The sequence below is a fragment of the Aptenodytes patagonicus genome, chromosome Z (assembly GCF_965638725.1).
Source record: "Aptenodytes patagonicus chromosome Z, bAptPat1.pri.cur, whole genome shotgun sequence".
Lineage (NCBI taxonomy): Eukaryota > Metazoa > Chordata > Aves > Sphenisciformes > Spheniscidae > Aptenodytes > Aptenodytes patagonicus.
In genome coordinates this window covers 53,438,182-53,462,657 of record NC_134982.1, presented here as the reverse complement: position 1 = coordinate 53,462,657, position 24,476 = coordinate 53,438,182, and the positions used below count along the sequence as shown (strand labels likewise).

Sequence of the window (24,476 nt, the reverse complement as noted above, 5' to 3'; positions counted from 1 at the left end):
GTTGTAGTATTTAGTGGTCATTATTTTTCACAACTTACATCAGAACTAACACAGATTAAACTATTTGCAAAAATTCATGCCTGCTGGCACACGACCTCTTCCTTTACTTACCAACTGTCATATTCCTGAAATAGAGTTCTCATGAAAACAGGACAGAAACAACTGTAACTAACTTCCACCTTTTGCTGGAAGTGAACACCTAGAACCTGTTAAAAGCTGCTATAAAGCTTTGCAGGCAGAAGCAGATCAGAGAATATAGTATTAGCACACCTGTTGGATGTACTTTCCTTGACTGTACATATATGATTACATTTAAAAATCAAACAAGTCCACACTTACGTGAAGGAAAACCTCTCTACTGTATATTTCCCTGAATTCACATGATCTTTTGTCTGGATGAATAAAATAGCTATTGTATTAAGCTAATTCTTGCCCCATTTGGAGCCCTTTCTTGGTTTTCAGTATGCTATTACTACCATTGCTACTACTGCTACTACTGCTGTAATGCACTGAAACCAGGTAACTGACCGAAACACTATTAGTCTGTTGTAGAAGCACCGAACAGAAGCTGGCTGCACCCCACAAAAGCTCGTTATCCAACATAAGAAACAATTTGACTAACAAACAAACTTGGTTATGATCATAAAGGCCTGCAACCCTTGATGAAGCACTGTATTTCTCAAGACCCATCATGGTGCCTCTGCCATTCCAAATTAGGAAAAATGTGTGTGACAAGACCTACCACAGCCACTGGAAATGGGCTGCTTGAGATCTAGAAGCTGTTAAATAAAACAAGTGTACAGAACTGGACCGCATACTATATCCAGCATACTACAAACACCTATGGCACATTGACATCTCCCATGAGACACAAGGTTTCTGAGCTTTGAGTGAGATAAGCAGAGCTCCATGAAAAAAACAGTCTCCCAAGTTCTTACTCTTAAGAATTGGCCGTTTGTGGACTAGGAAGAATACTGAGAACAATATGGGTTTGAGGAGGGCCCAAGGAATTCCAATGGTCTGAATTCAACATGTGACTGTAGATCACCCAAAAATCTCCTTTGACTGAGGCAATGAACTTCTTATGGCTTGCTAAGAGCTCTCAATTTCTGGGCATCCTAGTGTCAAGAAAGGAAGGGATCAATTACTCATGACTCTTGAATATAGAGGTTCCTCCAGCTACTTTTACTGTGGTCTTCTAACACACGAAACAATAGGGCTCACCTAGAGCTCATCTTATAAGTATGTACAAAACATCAACAATTTTCAGATGATGACATGGTATTGAGACAGCTCTGAATTGGCTACTGCAATCAAAATATTTGTATTTTTCCTACCACCTAAGGTTTTATATAAATACACACACATGCACCCCCTAAACATGTATACCATTAAGCTTTATGAGGACTATCTCTATATAACTGCTGATACCAATACACTCAATTAAGTTTGCAACATTTAGAGAGCTCCCAAAAGCTCAGGCAAAAGTCTGGTCACCTATCTGGCTTTATTTTTATTATGGAGATGTACTACAGAACACTGTCTGTCTGTCTGTTATTTCTTCCTCTCTCCCTCACCCTTTTACTCTCTACATTAAATTCCTTCCCAACATTCATTCTTCAGAAAAAAAGTTAAAATAATGAAAAGCGCAAGACAACAATTCTATCCCTAGCTGCACAATTAAAAGTCAGTCTTACTCACTTCCACATAGGCCAACCAGAAAAAATTTATGTAATAGAACTGACCATAAGCATAAAATATAACTGGAAGTATTCATACAATGTATCAAAGAAATGTGTCACAGAGAGACACTTGAAGCCCTATAGCTTATTCATAGCCTGATTTTAAAATAACTAATATTTGTTACATTATTCATATAAACTTGCTATCATCATTTACTGATCTCAAGAAATATACTTCAAGGTCTACAGGTGACAGTCATTTTTAGAAAGTAGGTATCATTTTGTGTTTATGAAGCTATGGAAAAAGCTTCTAATATAACAGAGTTTTGTAGATATAATAATGCACTTAAATGACAAATACTGCACCTAATATAGAATACTGCTTTCAATAAACTATACTGCACATTAAATCAAGTGAAAAAAATTGCCAGCACAATAATTTTATATTAACTATAAACCATATTTAGCTGTAATAATAGAAGCTTTTGCTTAATTTTCTATACATCATAATCAAGAACCCCAAACTATATATACATTTTTTGTAAAATATATTTTTAATGTATCTCCTCTAATGAAATAAAGAAAATCTCTCCAGTAACTAAGAACAATAATATAAACAGATAAAGGCATAATACTTAGTGCCGGGGAAGTGATACTTAGAGAGGTTAAATATCATATGACACCAAGGCATGCTAATGGAAGTATAAAATCTTTACCAAGCATTATAAAAGACATAAGCTGCTATGAAGTCTCTACATTCATGTTACCATATAACCTTAAAAAGAGCACATCAATTGTAAGCTCTCCACAGCAAAGAATCCTTTTATTCTGATTTGAGGGTCTTTCTGAGGGTTGTAGAACGCTTCAAAACAGCCTTCTGTTTCATAAACAAATCTTTTACATGCCACTAAGCCATAGATCATTTATAATCTTTAATAATAAATTGCTGCAAAGTAATTAAAAGGTATTTCATTTCAAAACCAAAACAACCTAATCTACTGAAAGAAGTTTCTACAATAGGACTAAGGAATCGCAAAACTAATTTGAAAGCTTGTTTTAGCAGGCATGTAGACACTACATGTAATTATATACTATGTGGGTAAAGAGTTTACTGTAAGAGTGCTATCAGTATATTCGGTCATTTCAGGCACCACAAGATGGTAGCATTTCTGAACATTACTGGTACTTGCTTTCTTCTCTAGTATTTCAACGCACAGAATTTTACAAAAGAGCAGTAGTTTGATTTTTAATCACAGAATGGTTAAGGTTGGAAGGGGCCCTCTGGAGGTCTTCTGGTCCAACCCTCTACTCCAGCAGAGATGCCTAGAGCCAGCTGCCCAGATGGCTTTTGAATATCTCCAAGGAGGGAGACTCCACACCTTAAACAAATTACAACAGTTGAAACTTAGTGTTTAAACCAGAGTCAAACCACCATCATAAAAATTAATTTTAAATATTTTAATAAGAATTTTTAGTATAGAAATGCTTTTAAATATATAATTTATTAACCTATGTCACAGACAGGTGTGAAACAACAGTGACCTATAGAAGAAGAAGACCCTTAAAGAGATTGAGGAACTGAATATTTCATATGCAGACCAAAATGTTTCTGGCAATAGGAAAAAAGTCCTATAAAAGACAAAAAAATCCTTAACACATTAACGATTTCAACAATAAATAGAGAGGGCACTAATTTCTTCATTCAAAACCTGGAATCCTTTTAGCTGCAAGGATACCACGACATTTATTTGCTGATAATGCTGCCTTTTTTTTTTTAAGATCTGAAGAAAGTAGGTGATACTTACATGCTTTTGTCATGCTAGAAGCAGAAAGAAATCACCTCTGGAAAGAAGTTCAGAAGAAAATGCGTTTATATATGAATATATGTGCTACAGCTGTAATTACATAGAAGTGTACATACATACTACAAGTGATTAAGTTTGTATAGGCTTGATGTTGCCTTGTGTTAAGTTTATGTACCAGTAAAAAGGACAGAAAGAGATATCTATGATTTGTAAGTAAGCAAACTATTTGGCAAAGACATGCCTCATCATTTTTGTCAAGAAACTTTTGAGATTTATACTTTTGAGATTTAGAGCTTGTTATTGTCACTGATCATTTTTTCCAATACAACACTTGAGTGCTGATCAGGTTCTGCAGTCTGTTCCACACAGCAGCTGAATATATTTCCTACCACCAAGGCTCCTGCCCATGTCAGGGTCATGCATATAACAGTCCTGCAGCCTCCAGAGAATCCTTCTATCTGGGCTGATGTGCAGCACCACAAATTCATCATTCTGCTGTTCCTATAAATGATTTAACTTGTGCAAGAACCATCCCTACCTATGAATAAATCTGTTTTTTTGAGTTGAAAAGCAAGTTAAATATTCAAAATATTCCCTGGGAGACCAACTCAACAAGAAAATACGTAAGGGAGGGAAGGCATTAAAAAGAAAAACCAACCCTCCACTGCCTTTTTTTTAAGAAATAAAAGCAGAAGTTTCTTAATATCCAGCCACAAATCTTTGGAGTCTTGACAGCTAAGAAGCACAGGAACCTGGAAACCTCGTACATCCAAAAACCTGGCAAGTTTTTACCCAGTGCAGATATCAGGCGGTGCAGGAGCTCCAAGCCTCAGGCAGGCAGGTGAACAAACTGCCAGAAAGCAGGCTAAAGTTATTAAAAGTTGTGGGGCAACTGAAGCATTGCATGGCATTCTAATTCATATTCTACATGCTGATTTTAAAATATCCCAATGGTTTTACATGGCATTGCTAATTTTATCTGGCATTGCTAATGTTCTCTTAGGCTTAAAAACACTTGTTTGTCTGTTTTCTTTGATAGGACTAGATTAACTAAAAAATTTTTACACGTCAAACAGGTTTGACATCTTCCAACATTTTCTACAAATAGGGGTTCTAATTAAAAGAACACCTACAGAAATCAAATGAGAGAACTCTGTAACTTTGGGCGTATTGCACAAAATACCCTGCTTTAAGTCAACAGCAACACAAATACAGATCATTTTACAAGCTTAAAAGAAAACATAAATCTCGTTAGCAGAAAAATGTATTTATATTGAGAAGAAAAAACTAAAAGGTTCCTTTGCATCTTGTTCAAAAGAATCTATAACTGCTTTTTTTAAATATACAAATAAGGCACATTTTACCACTCGCATCATGATTAAATTTTGACAGTCAACACCAAAGGGAAGTCACAGCTGCTGAAGATATGCTAATATCCTTCACACACAGCAGAGAGGATTAGGGGTGAGGAAATTTCAGTCCAAGTATTCTGAGCTGTTGATGAGTCCTCATTCATATTGCAATAAAGCAACATGAAGACCAGAGTTTGGTACCTAAACACACTGAAATTGGACAAAAGAGAGAAATAAAAGTTCTAAGATGAGGGATCATCTTTCCTTAATTGCAGGAAAGACAGGCTAATCCCAAATGGACATAAAGAAAAATCTTTCAGAGTGAAGTGTTTGATATTGCTTTATTTTCCTATGACTTCTATTCAAGAATCATATTTATACTATCTTCAGAGGTCCTACAGATAAACCAAAATTCTGAGAGGCCTCAAGTCAAGGAAAAGGGAAGGTGGTTACAAAAACGACTAAGTGTGAGTTTTAAACTGTTCCGTGTTTCTTGGGATCTGGACTTAAATAACATATCTCTCAAAAATTAAAAAACGTGACAATATTTTAAATATCACAGTGTGTTTACTATCAGATAATGCTTGCTTTACTGTTTGTTTTAATGTGCAAGTATTTGCTTGAATTTTATCAAATTCAGTATAACTCACTAAAGATTTCTTTTGAAAACCTTGAAGGAATATATCTAAATTAAACAATGTTGGCATGCTGTACTGTAAATAACTACATATACAGTAGTCTTTAAACTAGATCACCCTGGAATTTGGAGCAATGAATGAAGCAAAGTGTTTATTAAGGAATTTTTAATAACAGAAATCTGATAACAACAACATAGCTCCTATTACTTTTTACTACACAGGTATATTGACATATGCATTTATCCTTCACATAGGAATTACAAAATTTTCCCAAAACAGTGACTTTCTGAAAGCAACATTGGTGCCAAATTAAGAAATTCTTCCAAAATAACCAAATTAATTTCAATTTTTGTCTTGACCATTATCATAATAACAATTGCCGTATGAAGTTACGGGCCTATTTAATAACAGATATTGGTACTGTCTTTTATATTGTCTGCATCTTAGAGCTCATTCATTCCTGCATATGGTGACAGTTGTAGCTCTTGAAGTAAAAGTACTGAAGAAATCTAGATTATGTTCTAAAATAATCTCCAGTGTAGGCTGCTTCTTGCTCTAAGACACATAATATGCTACAGTCCACAACTGAACTTTAAATAATAAATGGAATCACAAGAATTAGTAGTCCAAAACTCCCTATATTTAAAAAAAAATACTGTTATTTACTTGTACAAAGTAGATGATATAAAATTTTCACCTATTCTCACTCTGTATGTATGCTTATTTTTTTAGATACTTTTTTCTTTCTGTTAAGGGGACATCTACACTGCCACATACATACTAACAATACATATGCATTTTATGTGAATTACAATATAGAGAATCCTTATCAAAAATTCTCTATACTTTTACTTCAGAACATAAAGAAAAAGAAAGCGAAAGCCACAGGACTGATCTACTTACCTCAGTAAGAAAATCAGGAAAATAAGAAAACAATAATGAGGAAAATAAATTAGGAGTCTCAGCCACCTTCCCCCAAAAATGAGAAATATATGGTATTGACAAGGACACAGCAAAAATGAACAGAGTTAGATAATCTTAACACAAGTACCACTTCCATTGTAAAAAACCCTAAACATTCTATAGTATGCCTTGAGGTCTGGGCCTTTTTTTCAGAAAGAAGAGCAACAACAATACGGCAAAGGTATTAAGGACTTTCAGAGACAGAGATACTTATGCAGCCTTACAGTGGGGTTTGTGAGAGAGCTGGAAGGGATGACAATATGTGGGGTATTCTGCTTCTGAACGTTAGAAACAGTAAATTAACATTTGGAGTCTGCCTGTTGAGAGCAGGAATGGAAAAAGGTATTGTGTAGCAATAGGTCTTTATATTAATTATTTTCTCCCAGCCCTGTCAAACAGCTTTTCTACACATACAGCAGTATTTAACAACTTCAACTGACACCACTTTTAAAAAATTGTTATGTTCTGTGTTGAAAAACAGCTTAAAAGTTACATAACTTTTGACAGTGGAACCCTTAATAGAGAAGCCTATTAAATGGTTGTTCTTTTACCTAGATTATAGTTAGGGATAGCTCTCATAATTTTTCTGATCTGCTTTCGAAACTTCAAGGAGATGATTCTTGAATTTTTATTAAAAATCAACTATGGCAGCTTTTCTCAAAATACTTCACTAACCAGTAATTTCCGAATATGGCATTTGCAAAGCACACAAATTAAGTAATTTTGTTATTAAATAAACACAAATAAATATGGAGTAACCAAATCGTGAGTCCACTCAACACTCACTCAGAAAAGGATTTTTAGCAACTTCCAGATGGAGCCCTTATCACTTTCAAAGGTAAGAGCCCCAAGAGAGTAATAAGGTTCTAAAATCCTTCAGAAAAACTGATATGAGCAAAGATTCTTATTTCTGAAATATATAGGGATAGCAAAGACTTCTGAAAAATAAATAATCAGTACCGAAAGTTGGAATAACTATCAGGTCTCATGACACATAACTATGGCATGTTGCTTCTCTCCTTACCACCACTGCACTTCCTCGATCTCTGACAATGCAAAGAGCATATACCCAACCTTTGGAAGGCAATGTAGTGTTGAGGGGCAGGGGACAGGAAGGGGACAAGCCAAGGAGTGCAGCATGTCACTGGCCTCTTTATCCTTCCTCCTGCCCCTTTCCCCATGTCCGTCTTCATCCTTTCTTGCTCCCATTGTCAGAAGTCTAAGGAAAAAAAAACCCAAACAACCCTTGCTGTTTTACTGGGGTGAGAGTTCTTCACTAAGCTACTTAAAGAAGAGAGTGCATGAGAGAAGTGACTTATTCCCATGCCTGAGCCCATGCTGTCTAGGCGAAATACTGCAGTCACTGCTATCAAAAATGCGAAACTCCTGCAGCCTGTGTTTTTTCTTCCTCCAGCTAGGCAATTCTCTGCTTTGCTTATTCCATAAACTAATCAGGCACAAACTTTCCTGCCTTGGCATTCTGTAGCAATTGCAAAAGCAACTCTTAGGCTCATTTCCCCAAGCTGTTATTTTTCAGCTATCATGGTTTACAGACAGATGGCAACATAGGAAGACATACTAAGCACAAATTACTCCAGTCAGACCATGTTGGCCGGTCATCTTTGTACATCTTTGCATGGTCAGCTGATCTTCTGAAAGCTTCCAGAATTTCTTTTGCTTTCAGGCATAAGTGGAACTGACTACCTCATGTTAAAGAAATTTTCAGTGCTGTTGACACAATGGCACCTGAGTGGACAGTTTGCTAGCCGAGAAAATACAAAATGGGATTACCTCAGCATGTATTAGTACTTCACTGACCACTAACACTCATGCTGTAAGGGGATTGTTAACACTGTTGGGACAGAACTATGAAGCTGCCATTAGCCAACAGGCCACTTATTAAGTGGTTAATGGACTAGTGTACAGTACAGGTTACTAATGTTCATTACAGTAAGTCCTTTAAAAAAAAAAAAAATTGGCCACTGCACACAGACATATCCTTGAAAATTACTTTTTCAACACCCTGGCATGAAAGTTACATTCTGCAACAAGATCATTCATATAAATATAAGAAGTTATTAAACTGCATCCAGCTGAAGTTTTTGGCAAGAAAATCCCTTTCAGAAACAAAAGCATAGTTATTTGTGCACATAGTGCTGATTTTTTGTAAGTGTCTATACTTGCCTTGTTGTTACCACTTTCTTTTTTTCTTTTATTACCAGGCTAGCATTTGAAGATACCTACATATTTACGTCCTCATTTTTAAGATAACCACTTAATAACATAGACACACCCCAGACAGTTAGAAACTAGGAAAATGGCCAATTTATCTGAAATGTTCATGGCTTACAGCTTAGAAACACCATAAATGATACATACAAAAAATATTTTCTGTGCATGTGGTACTGACTATATCAAACAATGCAAAGTTAATGACATTAAAATATCTGATTGAGTCACCTTATTTGTTCCTCTAACTTCATGAGGTTTCTCAGTCAAGGTGGTTGAATATGACATATCTCATCTACATTTCATATGACAAGTTACCTGAATGAACATAAAGGATTTTTTTTTTTTTCCAGAAACACTTTTCAGAAAATTGCTGAAGACAAAGACATGAGGCTCCAGCTGGAGTCAGAGGGCATTGCAGCTTCTCAGAACCTGTGAGAATCAAGTCCCAGACAGTGCCACAATGGGCAAGTGCCACTAATTAGCCTCAGTGGTCCTGACCAACAGTCACCTGGGATCACCTCCCCTCCAACCAAAGGCCCCAAGAGCTTTATTTAAGCTCAGGCCTGGGCAGCCATTCCTACCTGGACTATGTTGTCCTGTCCTGTGGATGGACCTTACTGTCTCCTTGTCTCTAGTCCTGCCTCTAGCCTCAACTCCTGTCTGGACTCACTGGATGGACCCTGGACCTGATTCATCCCCATGTCTTGTCTGGAACTGCTGACAGCCCCTATGTTGAAGTACCCCAGATTCCTGTGTGTTCAGATGCAGCAGGACTGTCCTCTGGTCAAGGAGGGTACTAATGCCTGTGTTGTGGGCATCCTCAGCACCTGTTTTGTCCCCCAGCTTGTTGAGTAGCCCTGCTTTTGCTACCTGGTGACACTGACTATGTGAAATGGAGCCACTGTACTATGAAGTGTGAGTTTTCTCTTCAGTCATCTCTCAGAGTAAGCTGCCTTGTAAAGGGGGAAAGGAGAATACCAGAAAAAAAAGGGGAGCACAAAGAGCATGTCAAACATTGCTTCAAGCAAGACTGAAATTCATGTGTGCCAGAAACTGTTATTAGCGGTAAAAAACGACACCAACTCAATACAGGAGGCTTAATACAAGAACAATTTGCTTTACAATCACATTTACCAGGATCGAGGCAGAAGATGCTTGAGGAATGAGTCTCTTGCACCACAAAATTACTGTGGTTTCAGGATTCAGAAGAAACGGCCCAAACATGTGCAGAGAAGTACAAGTACCTGTAACCCTTAAGCACCTAAAATTCTTTTCTCCCTCGCCTGTTGTAAGTTGGTTCTTGGGCTTTCAAGAGAGTTGTTTCCCCCTCTTCATTTCCATAAAACAGAAAAGGAGCATGTGAGGAGAAAACAGAAAATAAGCAAAAGTTTTTGCTACCAAATTTAAAGAAATCAGTATTTTAGCATATAGCCCACTTATACAAGATGACAGAGTATTTCTGAAAGTGGTGTTCCATATAGAAGACAAAATTTTTTAAAACATACGGACAGATTCAGAAATGGGAGTACAAGTACAGGGAAGTACTGCTAGCAAGAAGAGGCCACAGTAACGAACTGTTATATCAGCTAACATTGATAATACTATCTTCAGAGTCATCAGGTAAAATTTCTAATATAATCAAAGTACAAAATAATGAAAGCACAAATAAGAGACAGATGTTCTCTGGCATACTGTTTAACTCTGTGATGGAAACATAAAAGCTCAGAAAAGAGGCAAGTTGAAAACTATCTTAGGCATGCCTGAAGGCACAGAAGGCAAACACTCTGTGCTAATCCTTTGAAGGATGATTCCAGCAGCCCTTTCACCTAGAAATTCAACAGGATAATAAAAAGACTGAATACTTCCAACCGGTAACTATTCAAAACACCCTGATTAGAAATATATTTTTTTTTTATTTTATTTTAAATTAACTTTGGTCTCCCTAGCACATATCCACAAAGCAGAAGCAAACAGAATGGAAATGCTAGGCATCTAGCTCAGAGATGATTTCTTAGAGCCAGTTTGTCGTATTTACTCATTGTTGCAGTTTTGCTCAAGATCTTCATGCCTCAGATGTGCTTCACGCTGTTTTGACACAGGCCAACATGCCAGAAAACTTCCCTGGCGATCACTGGAAGACTTTCTGCTAGACTCCTGTTATCCTACTCCAAGCCAAGATTACACAGAAGTATGTTTTTATTATTTGACATCTCTTAAAAATGAATTGGGATACTATGCTCTGCATTAGTAGTCTAGAACAACAATTATATGAATAACGAAAAATTAAGGCATGGAATGCCTATTTGTTAGGTACTTTCAAATCACCCATAACTTAAATCAAGTTAAATTCGCAGTCAATAAATTACCTCTTTAAAAGATGTGAAAACGATGGCACTTCATACTGAGAAGTCTGTTCAGTTCACGTCCTGTCTGGGTTTTCCCCATGCTTTAAAGACTTAAGTCTTCTTGCATACCTTACACCTGAGATTGCACCAGAATATCCTTTCTAAAGGATTTACTCAAATTCAAATCTTCATCTGACTCTTACTTAAGAGGTGCTTTTGATCTTTCTCTACAAACCATTAGCTACCCTCAAGAGTCAAGTAAAGTAAGCGTCCCTTTGACAGGTCAGTGCCATTTCCTATACTTGATTAGCAAGGCAGGAGCTGTGTAAGGAGTAAAGTGAAAAACATTGGCTTGAGTCTATCAGAGTAAAATGTGAAACTCTTCCATACCATTATTATATTTCATCTCAAATGTATAAACTGGCAACTAAATAAATTTAAAAAAAAAAAAAGTGGGCTTTATATTTGCAGATTGCTATTGGTTCTTAATTCAAAAGTGGGGTTTATATTTGCAGATTGCTATTGGTTCTTAATTCACATCACTTCTGGATGACAGTGAGCCTGAACCCCAACTCTATCTTTGCAGGATCCAAAAAACTCACTGTTGTGAGCTTATTGCATCAGCAGTCAACAAAGTTGTTCAAGGAGTGAGAAAATCTGAATATTTCAGTTTGCTTCTCTAGGAGGTTATGGCTAAATTTTACTGCAGTACTAATACATTGGCATAATACATAGGCAGATGTCTCCTAGTATGAACACAGTTCCATGAATTCAGGCAAAACCACAGATTTACTCATAGAGCTTATTCAAAGCAAATTAACACACAACAATAAAGTGCCTTTTTTTTTAATGCTTTACTACATTAATAGTAAAGCTTTCTGTAATAAAATTACATCTACCAGAGATGATATTTCTCTACATCCTTGAAAGGTTGACACAAGTCTGTAGTGTTGACATGCTGTAATGAATTACTTGAGACAAGACACTTCATGTAATGTAAGTATTTTAAATTAATGTCCTCACAGAACTACAGAATAAAGAAGCATTCCAAAATATTATAAAAATGATTTTTCATTTCCTATGGATTTGAGTCCTAAATGCTTTCCAATGATCAAAAACTTCCATAATATCCTGTCCCTGTCACCACAACAACTTTAGTCTTTACCTCCTCAGGTCCCTGCAATAACTCTCGTATGACTACACCACTCATTCCCCAAATCCCCATGTGACATTATTAGACAAGAGTTAGTTTTGTGCGGCTGTTACAGTCTTATTACTTGTCTAGTTTTAGATTTAAGATTTTAGACTTTGCTAGGCATAAGTTTCACAGATAAACTGTGGAAATTAATAGACAATTATTTAGATATAATTATTTTACTTTAATGGGGATGTAACTGAATAGTGACATGTGAAGAGCTGGGAATTGCATTTTCGAGGTATGTTTATTTTTATGTAGATTTTCTAGATAATGTTTCTATTTTTTAAAATATAGAAAAGGATTCAACAGATACTAAGGACAAATTCAATACTAGGGGACAATCTGCAAGATAATCTTCAGACTGTGAAGCTATTTTCTTCCTTTTCCATATTACAGCATTCTCTGACAATCTGAAAAGCTAGGTGTCTATTTTTAGTCATAGACACTCTTTTCTTCTAGGAATTTCTATTTCACCTTTTTCTGCTGTAAAATTCAAAACTTCTATTCCAGAAGAAAAGTCACTACTTTAAAATTATTTTAATGAAAAATTGAAATAAATAGCTGACGCTTCAAAATTTATGCTATTATTTTCCCTGGGAAAAAAACTTTATACATATAAAATACCCTATTTAAAACAACTTTTTCTTTTTTTTCAAAACTGAAGTATTTAACTTTATTGATGCTTATGCTACTAAAATAGCACAAGCGAATTCCCTTAGGCATATTAGCCAGGTTCAGAGTTAATGCAAATACACAGGCAGCACTATATTGTGTTATCTGGATATTAAAAGGCATAACGTGTCAAAATGATAATATCAAAACTACATGTTTTTCACACTACAGAAGCATTTCAGTAATTCATGTATTTTTTCTTGCTACAGTGAGATGTTACAGGGAAATGTTTTAGTTTTATGTAATCACATTTTTCAAGAAGAAATTTTTCTTCCATCTGAGTTCCACCAGAAGAAAATTAAACTCCTTTATATTTCATTATTGGGTCATACCATAGCCTCAGGCATCAAAATGTTTTCTTTGAAGGGAAATTGAGCAGAATAATTACAGTGTACTAAATAATTCAGGGCTCAGTGGTTTGTCTGTGGTATGAGTTTATAAGTTCTACATAACACCAAGAGTAAAATAGATTCCAGCTCATTATATGTAACAAGAAGGCGATTAATGGGTAAATTTCTTGCTATACTTTTGGGGGTTTATTTACTTAAAAATAATATCACTCCATTTAAAATATAAGAGTTTTTAGAGGGTTTTTAGAGTTAAGCTTTGGAATAACCTTAATTAAGGTTTCTTCACAATATGAATTTACCACTTGCAAGTGTGTGTTATGTTAGTAATTTTAATCTCATAATAACATTCAGTTTTTCCCAGACAACTATTGCTTTATTCAATGCACACAGCAGCTCGTATTTACTTAACAGTTCAGTAGTTTGTGTTACACTCATTGACCCATGCACGCAGAAAATTTTATCTTCACTGCTGATATTAACTAGTTAACATGAAATAAAATTATTAATTTCTTTGTGAGCCTTTCAAATCCTATGCTATTTACTTTAAAAAATATTAATAAATGTGCATACATCTCCATTGGATAAAAAACTGAAACTGTAGAGAGCAAAAATACTGAAGGTGAATTTAGCTCTCCTAACTTTAAGGGCTAGACCAGCTACCTGGTAAGTGCCACTTGGGATGCATGAGACTGGCAACTATGACTCAAAAGCTCAGCACCTTCTGCATAGGCACCTAAAGATCAGGCATTTATTGCCAAGGAATCTGGAATAGCACTAGATCCCTAATCATGGGCAACTGATTCAAGCCCAAGGTATAGACAATGTCTGCATATAAGCCATATTTTTACACTGCTGTTCCAGTTAAGTCGTGACCTTGTCAGGATAGTCAAGCAAGCAATTCAACTCATCCCAAATTAGATATCAGCATTTGGTCAGATGAGTGACTCTAAATTCCCTTAGTCATACTCAGTCTTCTTTGGTGCAAGCTCCCATTATAACCAATGCTCACATGTAGACAGCCATCTACCTCACAGATACCTATGAGCTGAATCCAACTTAGAAAAATTAGTCAAATGCATCTGATAATTTTTAAGGGTTCAATTTTTCACCATTCCTCTTAGCATAGCATACAAAGCATGGTTCCCCATGTCTTAATCTATAGTTGTTTCAGTAACCACCAAATCAAGAGTCTAAGAGGGTCTTAAAGGTTAGGCACATAGCTTGGCTAAATCACCCAGTTTGGGGAGGGCATAAGTGATTAATCCAGTATCACACAGGAATTCTGGCACAGGCAGGGATCAAATCCAATTCCAGTATTGCTTCACCTGAATTCTTTCCTTGTCTACACTTCCTTCCATCTGACTCTTTCATTGTCTACTGAAATTTCTTGCCTCAGCTTATCCATTTTTATAACACATGAGAAAACAACTGAAAAACAACTCATACACTATAGAAATTTCCTTCCTCCCTTGGGGAGGACGACAAGAAGTAAATTAATGTTAACTTTACAAAGAAACTTGGATAATGAGTACAGAGGATTGATATAATTTCTGTGCACCATTGTGAGGAACAGAGACGATTCAGAGATCACAAAACCACAATTTTCCCTTGAAACTAAGTATTTCAGAGTATCAGAGTTTTTATGTTAGGATCTTGCTCATCATTTCTGTTCTTTGGGATTAGCAGCACTGCTAAGATCTACAGCACAAAAATCTTCCTCTCTGTTCTCATGACTAATGTCTTTGGTGATGTGCTAGTCATTAGTCACCTTAGCAAATGCAATCTCCTGCTCACTTGCCTGTCTGATTTTCAGCTCACAGCACAGTATATTTAAAATATATCTCTCTCATCCACAGGCCATTCTGTATTTATCTCCCTTTTGTGCTCTATCAATTACCTATTACCTATTGCTTTTCCTTTCACTCTCATCAGTACACCTTTTTTATATCAGCTTTTCACAGATCTGACTCTTCGAGTAGTTTTGTTCTCATTTCTTGTCACGTCTGCACTACATGGCAGAATGACTCCCCTTCTGCTTTCTTTCTGCCTTCTTCAAAGCAATCCTTACAAACAAGAGTATCTTTCAACCTCCCTCTATCTTCTTTCAAATCAACATGTAAGTATACATCTTCCTTAAAGCTCACAGTCTTTCCCTTTATTCATTATTTATGCATATCTACGTAGCAGTTAATAATGCCAATTGTAGTCAACCAAATAACTGTACAGTGGTTTTGTTACATTACTTTAAGCAGAGGTTACTGTAGCATTTAATTTACTTATTATTTATTTAAAAAAAAAATTAAAACACTGGACCATTAAATTACCTTCACCGAAGAAAAGCAAGCTAAAATTCTATCTCCTCACAAAACATCTTTCTGGAAGAAGTGATGCTCACCAGCTGAAAAACTAGATACTTCTGTCTTCCTGTAAATGTACACCTATATAGGATACAACATACATAGATATATATCTATCCATTAATATCCATTGCACCTTACAAGTAAGGAACACTACCATATCAACAAAAGACTGTCAGCCTACTGCCGCTATCGCCTTTAAACACCCATGAAATCTATTTGTAATCTAGTTTTGCACTATGTAATTTGCTTGAATTTGTTTCCAATGGATGTCCAGTCAGCACTCATATAACAAAGCTGGGTCTGTATATTCTTAATCTAATCAGGCCTCAGTCTTAGTGGCAAAAAAGAAAATTAAAGTACTAGAGCCACCTGAGAACATACCTCAACTCTTCAAGTGTCTGCTCTCCATTCCTTTGGGACAAAGCCAAATGAGTTAGCCTAGATTAAAACCTCTATAATAAAAATTAGTCAAAACCATAGAGTTTTGACCTAAACTGATTGTCTCTGCAGTTGGAGCTGACAAACAAAGACCACTCATGATTTAACACAGTTTGACTATGCAGTGACCTAAAGGAGAGATGTCCCAGTAGTAAGGAGCATTCTTAGTATTGAAAAGCGGTGTAAGAAGCTGTTGCCTGCCACTTCTCAATGTGTTTGTTGCTGCCTCAGCCCACCTTTTTCCCTGATCCTCTCATTCAATTTTCAGTGCATATGGGACCACAGGAAAGACAGTTCATATGAATCCCAGGGTTTTAAGGCAAGAGCCAAAATGTTTTTTCACATGACATGAAGAAATGAGCATGAAGCTGAGCTTTGGCTTGAGTAAATGACCAGAATTAAATTTCCATTATTCCTTGTGTTCCTCAGTTTCAAGGGCAGAAAAAAACAGAGTAAACTGAACTTTTCCTGTTAAGATTAGAGGAAAATTGTTACAAAATCTACCTTCAAAAGCTCTGGTTGAATCAAGTCTTTTCTCTCGGCAATAAAGCACCAATTCTCCAACTGCATGATGTTGAACATATGCCAAAAAGCCTGAGAAATCGATGATCTATTGTTTCTGTTATTATCCTCCATAGCCATTTTTTCAAACATTGAGGAAGGCAGTGTGCACTGTGATTTAGTGATTTATGAGGTTTTGAGTTTGTAGAACAGAAATCTGTATGACATTTACTGTGGAGGGAAAAGTCTTCTTGTAATAACACAATAATTTGAGGAATCTATTTGCAGCATTTTAATTACATCTTTTGAGTTCTTTATTAGTTCCTTGTTTTCCTACCACCTATTGGGTAACAGGAGAGCAATCGCATATGTGATATGCTGCAACCTTGTTGTCATCCTCTTCTGGTGAGAGGACAGGTTTGTCCCTGTCCCACAGACGTTTCTGCTGTGGTTTAATCAGGGTGCAGGCCTCCTGGGCTTGCCAGAAACAATACATTCCTCAATTTGATTGCCTGGAAACTGTGTTCTTCATTATCAGTACAGATCATCTTTTCAGCTCTCTTGCAGATGTTGCTTCCTCACCCATTTCCATTCACACTTCATTGATACTAATTTTCTTGCTTTTGTCACAAGGCTCTAGAAGAGGCTAAGGAGATCCTTAGACATAAGGCAGAAAAGAGGAAGAAGCTGACAGGAGTTTCTTGCTGAGGTGACCTGGGTTAGCTAAGAAACCCACCAAAGTCAGACAAAGCAAGCTTTGCAGGAAAAATGCCATGGTTCAAAATAAGTTGTAAGTTTTGTAAGGAGGACTCTGGACAAATTTAGGCCATTTTCTTAATGTATTAAATGTTTAAATCATAACTGTCACACCTATTTCCAATATTGAAACGTTTTAAATTGCCATATGCAAACTGCCTCTGCCCTAGAAAGAAAAGCTGTATAGTATAGGATGGTTTACAGGCTGAAAGAGTGACTGATACTCAGGGCAGGAGAGAAAAGAAAAGAAGGGGAAAAAAGAAAGGAAAAAAAAAAAAGAGAAGAAGCTGTAGACTGGTAGCAAAGGAGAATGGCCGGGAGTTTAGCATAACAGGAGACAGGGCCAATGGACCAGATGCAGGCTGGATGAATGGGATATCAGATAAGTGTTTTAGAGAAGCAAAGGTGTGTCAGGGCTGTTACGCTCTGAACGTGGAAGCACGAGCAGTTGCCGGAAGACCTGCAGAGCAGAAATTGTAAGATGTTGTCTGGATGTATTAAGGAAGGATTCTAGAAAGAACTGAGTGACAAGTTGCTTTTACTGTTCAGGCTTTACTACTCCCTTCAGGGCTTCTGCTAACACTTGCGCCAGACAGTCTCAAGAAGAAGGTTAGCATATCATTTCAGATACGGGATTCCCTCCACGCTATTCATAAAATTCAAGATGAGTCTGGAGGAAGTATCCTCTGGTATATAAATTTCTTCTTTGTCCAGAGAAGGAAGACAGCCCTCACTGACTCCAAAGTGCACAAATGACGCAGCAGGCTGGCTTGGTATCTGAAGACAATGGAAACAAGGTCTATACTGTCAGCTTTCAGATCTCACAATTAAGATATACCATTTTGGGGAGGAAAAAGATTTGAATATCAAGTGCCAACTGGATGGATGAGAAGTACATTCTTGCAGATTTTGCAGTAACACTCTGGAGCACTAGTCAAGATAACAGAAGTTACAGTACATGAGGCAAACAATACAATGGGGTGTGGAACATGACAAGAGGCTAGATTATTCTGGTGTGATGTTGGCAACAGGCAGACAGAGGAGTTCATACTGTAAACTACCAGTACTTACGGTCTTACGACTTCAGAAAATTCAGAATTATTCAAAAGCACATTCATATCCTGTAAAAAAAATGCATTTACTATAGGCTACAGTTTTTAAATCGTAAGTACCTTCTGATTTTTTGTCATGATGCACTAGAGTCATGAATTCAAATTGTATGTGGCCAACACAAGGGCAGAAAATGTGTCACTCGTAAAATGACTTCAGCTTCTCACAGTCCATGTAACTCCAGACTCAGCTGCAATAAAACACATGAACACCACATTAATGCGTCTCACCAAGGGCAACAGCAGTGGATGCCTTTAGATGGCAAGGAGCCATCGGTGTGTTTAAATGCTTGGGTTGACAGACCTTAGCAGCAGCAGGATCAGCACTGTGCCCAGGTGTGACTGCTTCTTGCCAGCAGCGTCCCTTCAGCACGAAGAAGTCATTCGCATGGTACATTGACCCAGCCTCGGCCCAGCACCCAGTTTCCAGGTGGACTGAACCAGTCCTGAAGGTATTTCCCCGACCTGGGATAGTTGCAACGCTGGTCTCCTCAGTCTAAAACTGCTCCTGAGGCCCAGGTGGTGTGTAAGCGTGGGCAGAGAGCTGGCCTGGGCCCCTGTGGTGACAGGGCCTGGACACCAAGCCCTGCTCAACACCCCAGTGCAGAGCCAAGCCCCAGGGACCAGCAGCGATAACCGACTTCCCAGGGCCGAACCGCTACAAGTAATGAGTGAAAGGCCCGGCGGGGGGCACCTGTCCGCCCCGGCGCGTCCCACCGCCCTCCCAGGGACCGCGGTCCCGGGCCTCGCTCTGCCGCCGCCGGCCGCGGCGAGGGTCAACCCAGGGCGAAGTTTCCTGCGCTCGGCCGCCGCCGTACCCAGGATCCAACCTCCCGGGCTCCCGCCACCAGGGGTAGGGTGAGGCAGCAGGTCGCGCCTTATGCAACCGGCTCAGGGAGCAGCCGCCGCCGCCCCGCCAGCAGCTCGGTGCTGTCCGTGAGTCCCGGGGGCGGGGAGTGGGGGTCTTGCCTCAGCCGTGCGTGGTGAGGGCAGGAGCTCCCGCCCTGCCTGCTCTCGCCTCTCCCGCCGGGGCGTGCCGTCACGCAGGTGCGGGGCCTGTCGTAGCAGGGGGGGCGCTGAGGCAGGCAGGCGGTTCCGGGCGGCGGCCGTGCCGGGACTGAGGCGGGCGGCGGGGCCGAGGTGTGCGGCTGGCGGTCGCCGTCGACTGCTCGGGTACCCCTGCCCTGCTGCTGCCTGACCCGGGAGTTGGTGCGGGCTGCCCAGGGCGGCGGCGCACCTCTCTGGAGAAGGAGAGGGCGGGAAAAGCCTCAGCCCTTACCGGCTTTCTCAGACTCCGCACCCTTGCCTGGCCGCTCCCTGCGACCGGACTCCCTGTGTCAAGCCGCCTGGCTGTAGGGAAATGAGTGGCTGGGACGACTTTTATCCTCTCCCAATGCTGCCCTCCTGGGTACCGGGCGCTGCCGCCGGGATTGTCTCCTTGCACCTCATCCAGAAACTACTCTTCCCCTACTTCTGGGCTGACCTGAGATACCTGCTGAAAGTATTGGTGTATGGGCTGAGAGTGGAGATGTACCGGCTGCAAGGGAGGATTGTCACAGTCCTGGACAAGTTTGTGAAGCTGGCTGAGAAGCAGCCCCACAAGCCGTTCCTCATCTACGAAGGGAAGGTGCACACCTACCGGGATGTGGACAGGAGGAGTAACAGGGTAGCGCAGGTCTTCCTACACCATGGGGCTCTGAAGAAGGGCGACACGGTGGCCTTGCTGATGGGCAACGAGCCAGACTTCATCCATGTGTGGCTCGGACTGGCCAAGCTGGGCTGCGTGGTGGCTTTCCTCAACTTCAATGTCCGCTCCAGGTCTCTCCTGCACTGTGTCAGTAGCTGTGAGCCCAAGATACTCGTTGTGGGAGCAGGTAGAGTATGCACCTGATTTGTACACCCAAAGCTTTTAATGTCACATCTCCCCAGTGTATGTCTCTCCAGCTCCTTTATTGAAAACATGATTTTCAGATGTTCACAAAATGAAAGAAACCTAGGGCTAGAAAGGGCTTCAAGAGATCATAAAGCTTAAGCATCTCGGGCAGAATCAAGTATATCCATGCTTTAGGGGTATCCATTTAACCCTTTCTTAAAAAATGTGCATTGCAGGAAAGTTTGCAACATCTAAGTACAGCCTGTTCCAAGCGTTTAATCGCTTCAGTAGTTGCTTAATGTGTTTCAGAAAAGATTACAATTAGTAAGAATGATTTCCCATTCCTTTTTAAATAGTCAATTTTAATCTTAAGTCATGTACTTTCTTCTCCTGTATTATCTCTCCATCTTTCTAGTGATCAAAACCACTGCAAACTAGAAGGTCTAAGCTCAGACTGTACAACCGCTGCTGTACAACTGTTTGTGGAAGTATGATAGTCTTCCAGGGACTAAAATGGAGAGGGTTGGGTTTTTTTACAGGTGTAGCACATAGGAGGTTGATTTGTAATAGCCAGCTTACTGTTGGCGTTGGATTGTAGAAGAAATTGCTGTGTTTGAATAGGAGATAATTGTGTTGTGTCAGTTTCCAAAGTATTACGTTTTTATTAAGTGCTTCAAAAGAATTTAAAATCTTGATGTAGGCATGCTGTGCATTGTATATTCAAATTGGGCTTCAATTATAGAGATGTATGAACTGAAGACAGTTCCAAAACCTAAACTTGCCTCAGCATTTTTGATCAAGTGCAAGTGAACCTGCAATGCTAAAAAATGACACAGAACCTTGACATTTTGTTGGAGGAGGGTATTTCAAAATATTAAATATTAATGTTGTCCTGCCTCTCTAAAATTATTATTTCAAGTCTACTCTGCCTTATTTCTATTTCACAACTTCATGCCTTATTCCTATTACACAGATTGTGGGGTTTTGCATCCATGACACCTAAATGGAGGAATTTCCTTCCATCTGTTCTCTGCTGCTGCAAATTTGTGCTTTCAAAAATGTATTTAAGATTTTTCCCTTGCATATTTTTTAATTATAAATTTTCTCATTCTGATTGTATATGGTATGCTGGTTTAAGAATGCTTGGTAATTAAAACAAGCTAAGGAAACAAAAGCCAATTTAAATATAGTCCCAAAACACATGATAACAATGTTTCTGAACTGACAGGTTTTAATTTTGCCTTCTTACTTACTTAATAAAAAAAAAAATCTCATTTAACACCCTCTCATGAATATCTGCTTTTGAGTGTATGGATTGAGGAATGGAATTAATGTTCAGGAAATTCTTGCTCATTGACTGTGGTGAAGGAGAACTTTGGATCAAAACTTGTATCTAAGAGTAGTCTTTATTAAAATGACAGGTTAACTAATGAATGAAAAAAGCATTTGCAAAGTGGGAACAGGGTCCGTGTTTCTCCACTCTTAATTTACCAGCAGCTGATAGTAAGAGCTACTTATGTTGAACTAACTTGTTCTAGGAGTCTGCCTCTGCTCACAAAAGAGCTATGTGCAGACAGATAATACAACAAAGATATCAATAAATTAGTCTGTGAGCTGGTCTTTCATGTGTTGGTCTTCTTACTTTATTCATGGGTTTTAGTCTCTTCATTAAGGTTGTCAGTCCCTTGAGCCTGCAAGGCTTCACAGTATTCTTCCTTGGGACTTAGAAGCTCTTCTTTATCTTTATCTGTGAAAAAAGTTGTGTGGGCTAACTCATACCACTCTTGAAGCAAAAACATATTATACATAATTATTGTACGTAATAATTTCCCCCTAATGTTTATAAAAATCGCAGGGCAGTGTTTAACACTGAGGTTAAACAGTCAGATAATTCTCAAAGGTCTGTTAAACATCTTTTCAGCCAGTGTTATTGTGTGTTTCAAGAGAGTCTTCCTTATCAGTAGGCATAACTTGAACTTTCATGTGTGTTTTGCTCCTGTGGCATGATTTTCCACAGGATTGTGCATAGCTTGAACACAGTATTTTTTTTTTTCAAAATATTTACACTAAAACCAATCAACCTGTGGTCCAATATCTATCATTGTCATAGGCATAATGTTTGGCAACTAAGATTGTTTTTTTTAATCAGAGATTAGTATGTAATGGTATTATTTCTGGACAGTGGAAATTCTAATTTTCAAAAATATGTAGGTTTTTCACTTTCTACAAACAAATATAGGCTTGACTTAGCAATTCCATTTCTTGTAACAGTAACAAAACTATCTTTTCAATATTTTGGATGACCTTCAATCTTGTTCATATACTGCAGCACAGCAGAAATCATCCCCTTAGCAATTTGACCATTAACTGTCTGTGCTCAGCAAGACGAAATTTACTGTTGAAATTCTTGTCTGTAATGGCACATTAAATCAGGAACCTGTATTCAAATCCATTTAATATTAAGGTTTCATTTGTGCTGAAGGGAACCTTTCACCTTCTGCTGATATCTGGAACAGTTCCCACAGATAATTGTTTATTGCTAAATCTTCCCTGCTCAGAATGGTAGTGTAGCCTTCCTCTGCGTGAAATGATTGCATCTTGCAGCTTCTTTTGGTACATCTTGTAATTTTTCCAAAATGCTTTTTTACAAATGTGATACCTCTGTCCAAATAGGCTGGGTACTATTTATGGTTGCATTTTCTTCCACGCCTTGTTCAGTCTTTCATGCTGCCTCTTGCAAGATCACTCTCATTTGTGGAATTTGTACTCTTCAGTTTTGTTTTGTGCCTGCATATTTTTCAGAGGTTGTGGTTTGGTAACGCGGTCCAATTAGTATAATCTTGTCTTTCCTTCACCACTTGCAGTCATACTTTCTTCTGGTCTGACAATTCTCTGATATTTTGGTTGCTTTTTCTAACTTTAGATGGGAGTCTTCCATTAATACTTAAGCTTTGGGGGTTTGGGTTTGACTTACGTATTCTACGAACTCTCTGTAATTGAATGTTTTATTCTTAAGCCTCAGATATGTTATAAAAACTTCAAAACTTCTCCCTCTTCAAAACCTCCCTTGTCGGTTTCTTACATGAAATGGTTATGTCTAAAAGGTTGATTTTTTTCTATGACAGCAATGTTCTTTTAATTCATTTAGTACAATCTAGTAACTTGGTTTTTTCCTTCTCATCCAACCACAGGCTGTACGGCAAATATAGATTCTCTGATTTGCCAATATTTAGACTTTGTGTTCCTTTCCAGTATTTCCATTTGCCTTTGTGGCAGAGAGAGAGGTTTTGCTTTAGCTACTTTCATTTGTCTGCTGTCTTCCCAGAGCATTTACCTCTTGCTTTAATTTGTTATGTAACAATCACACTTCCATTCCCAGAAACTCTGTCTACCACCACTCCCTTTCTGGGGAATGTTTGTTGAAAGAGATTCAAAAGTTGGAGTTTAAAACTGCATTTTTAATAAAACAGCAGTTAACTAACATGTAAGTAAACAAGGAACTTGTAAAGGAGAAAAAAAGAAGCTGTATGACCTTCTATCAGACTGCCAGCATTAGCTTACTTTGACAGCAATCTGACCTGTAGTGTGTTGCAGTTCTTGAACTGTACTTGAACTGGCAGAGTTCAGCTCTTAGTAGGACATCCCAGATTGCCATCATGACTTCTGATGCAAGGATTGAACTGTGAAAGGATTGCTTTACTAAACTCCATGAGATTGGTTTACATCAGTCCTGACAGCAAAGGCTCTTCAGAGAACGTACACGCCACGTGGATACACATGGGCAGCCTGCTCAACATGGGCCTGCTTGAGCAGGGGTGTTGGACCAAGATGACCTCCAGAGGTCCCTTCCAACCACAGCCATTCTGTGATTCTGTACAGAATTACATCTCCCAGCTGTGCAAGTATAGCATTTTCCTGGCCAGGATTCTTTACTCTCGAGGCACCAGCAGTGCTTTCTGCTGCTGCTGAGTATATTCTGAACTTCTCGCCATCTGAGCTCAGAACCAGGGTTTATGCTGGCAGGAGTAAAGTTCAGATAGAAGTGTGTCTACATCCTGGAGGAAGAGAGTAAACAAAGTCTTTTTTGGTATTTGTGAATTAAGGTCATATGGTATTATATACAAGTAGCAGTATCATCACTCATATGTTAGTCACTGAGTGAAAAAAATGATGGGTTTTATCAAAACCATCTTTTCGTAACT

General features: G+C 38.5%; 1 protein-coding gene across 2 annotated transcripts in view; it reads left to right on the top strand.

Moving 5' to 3' along the window:
• The first annotated feature begins 19,535 nt into the window (after positions 1-19,535).
• SLC27A6 (solute carrier family 27 member 6) overlaps positions 19,536-24,476 on the top strand; it is a 38,083-nt gene continuing 33,142 nt past the window's right edge. For both annotated transcript variants that reach the window (XM_076361938.1, XM_076361937.1), the window contains exon 1: positions 19,536-20,275. In XM_076361938.1, the coding sequence (XP_076218053.1) occupies positions 19,762-20,275 (514 nt within the window). In that variant the 5' untranslated portion in view covers positions 19,536-19,761. The remainder of the gene's footprint in view (positions 20,276-24,476) is intronic.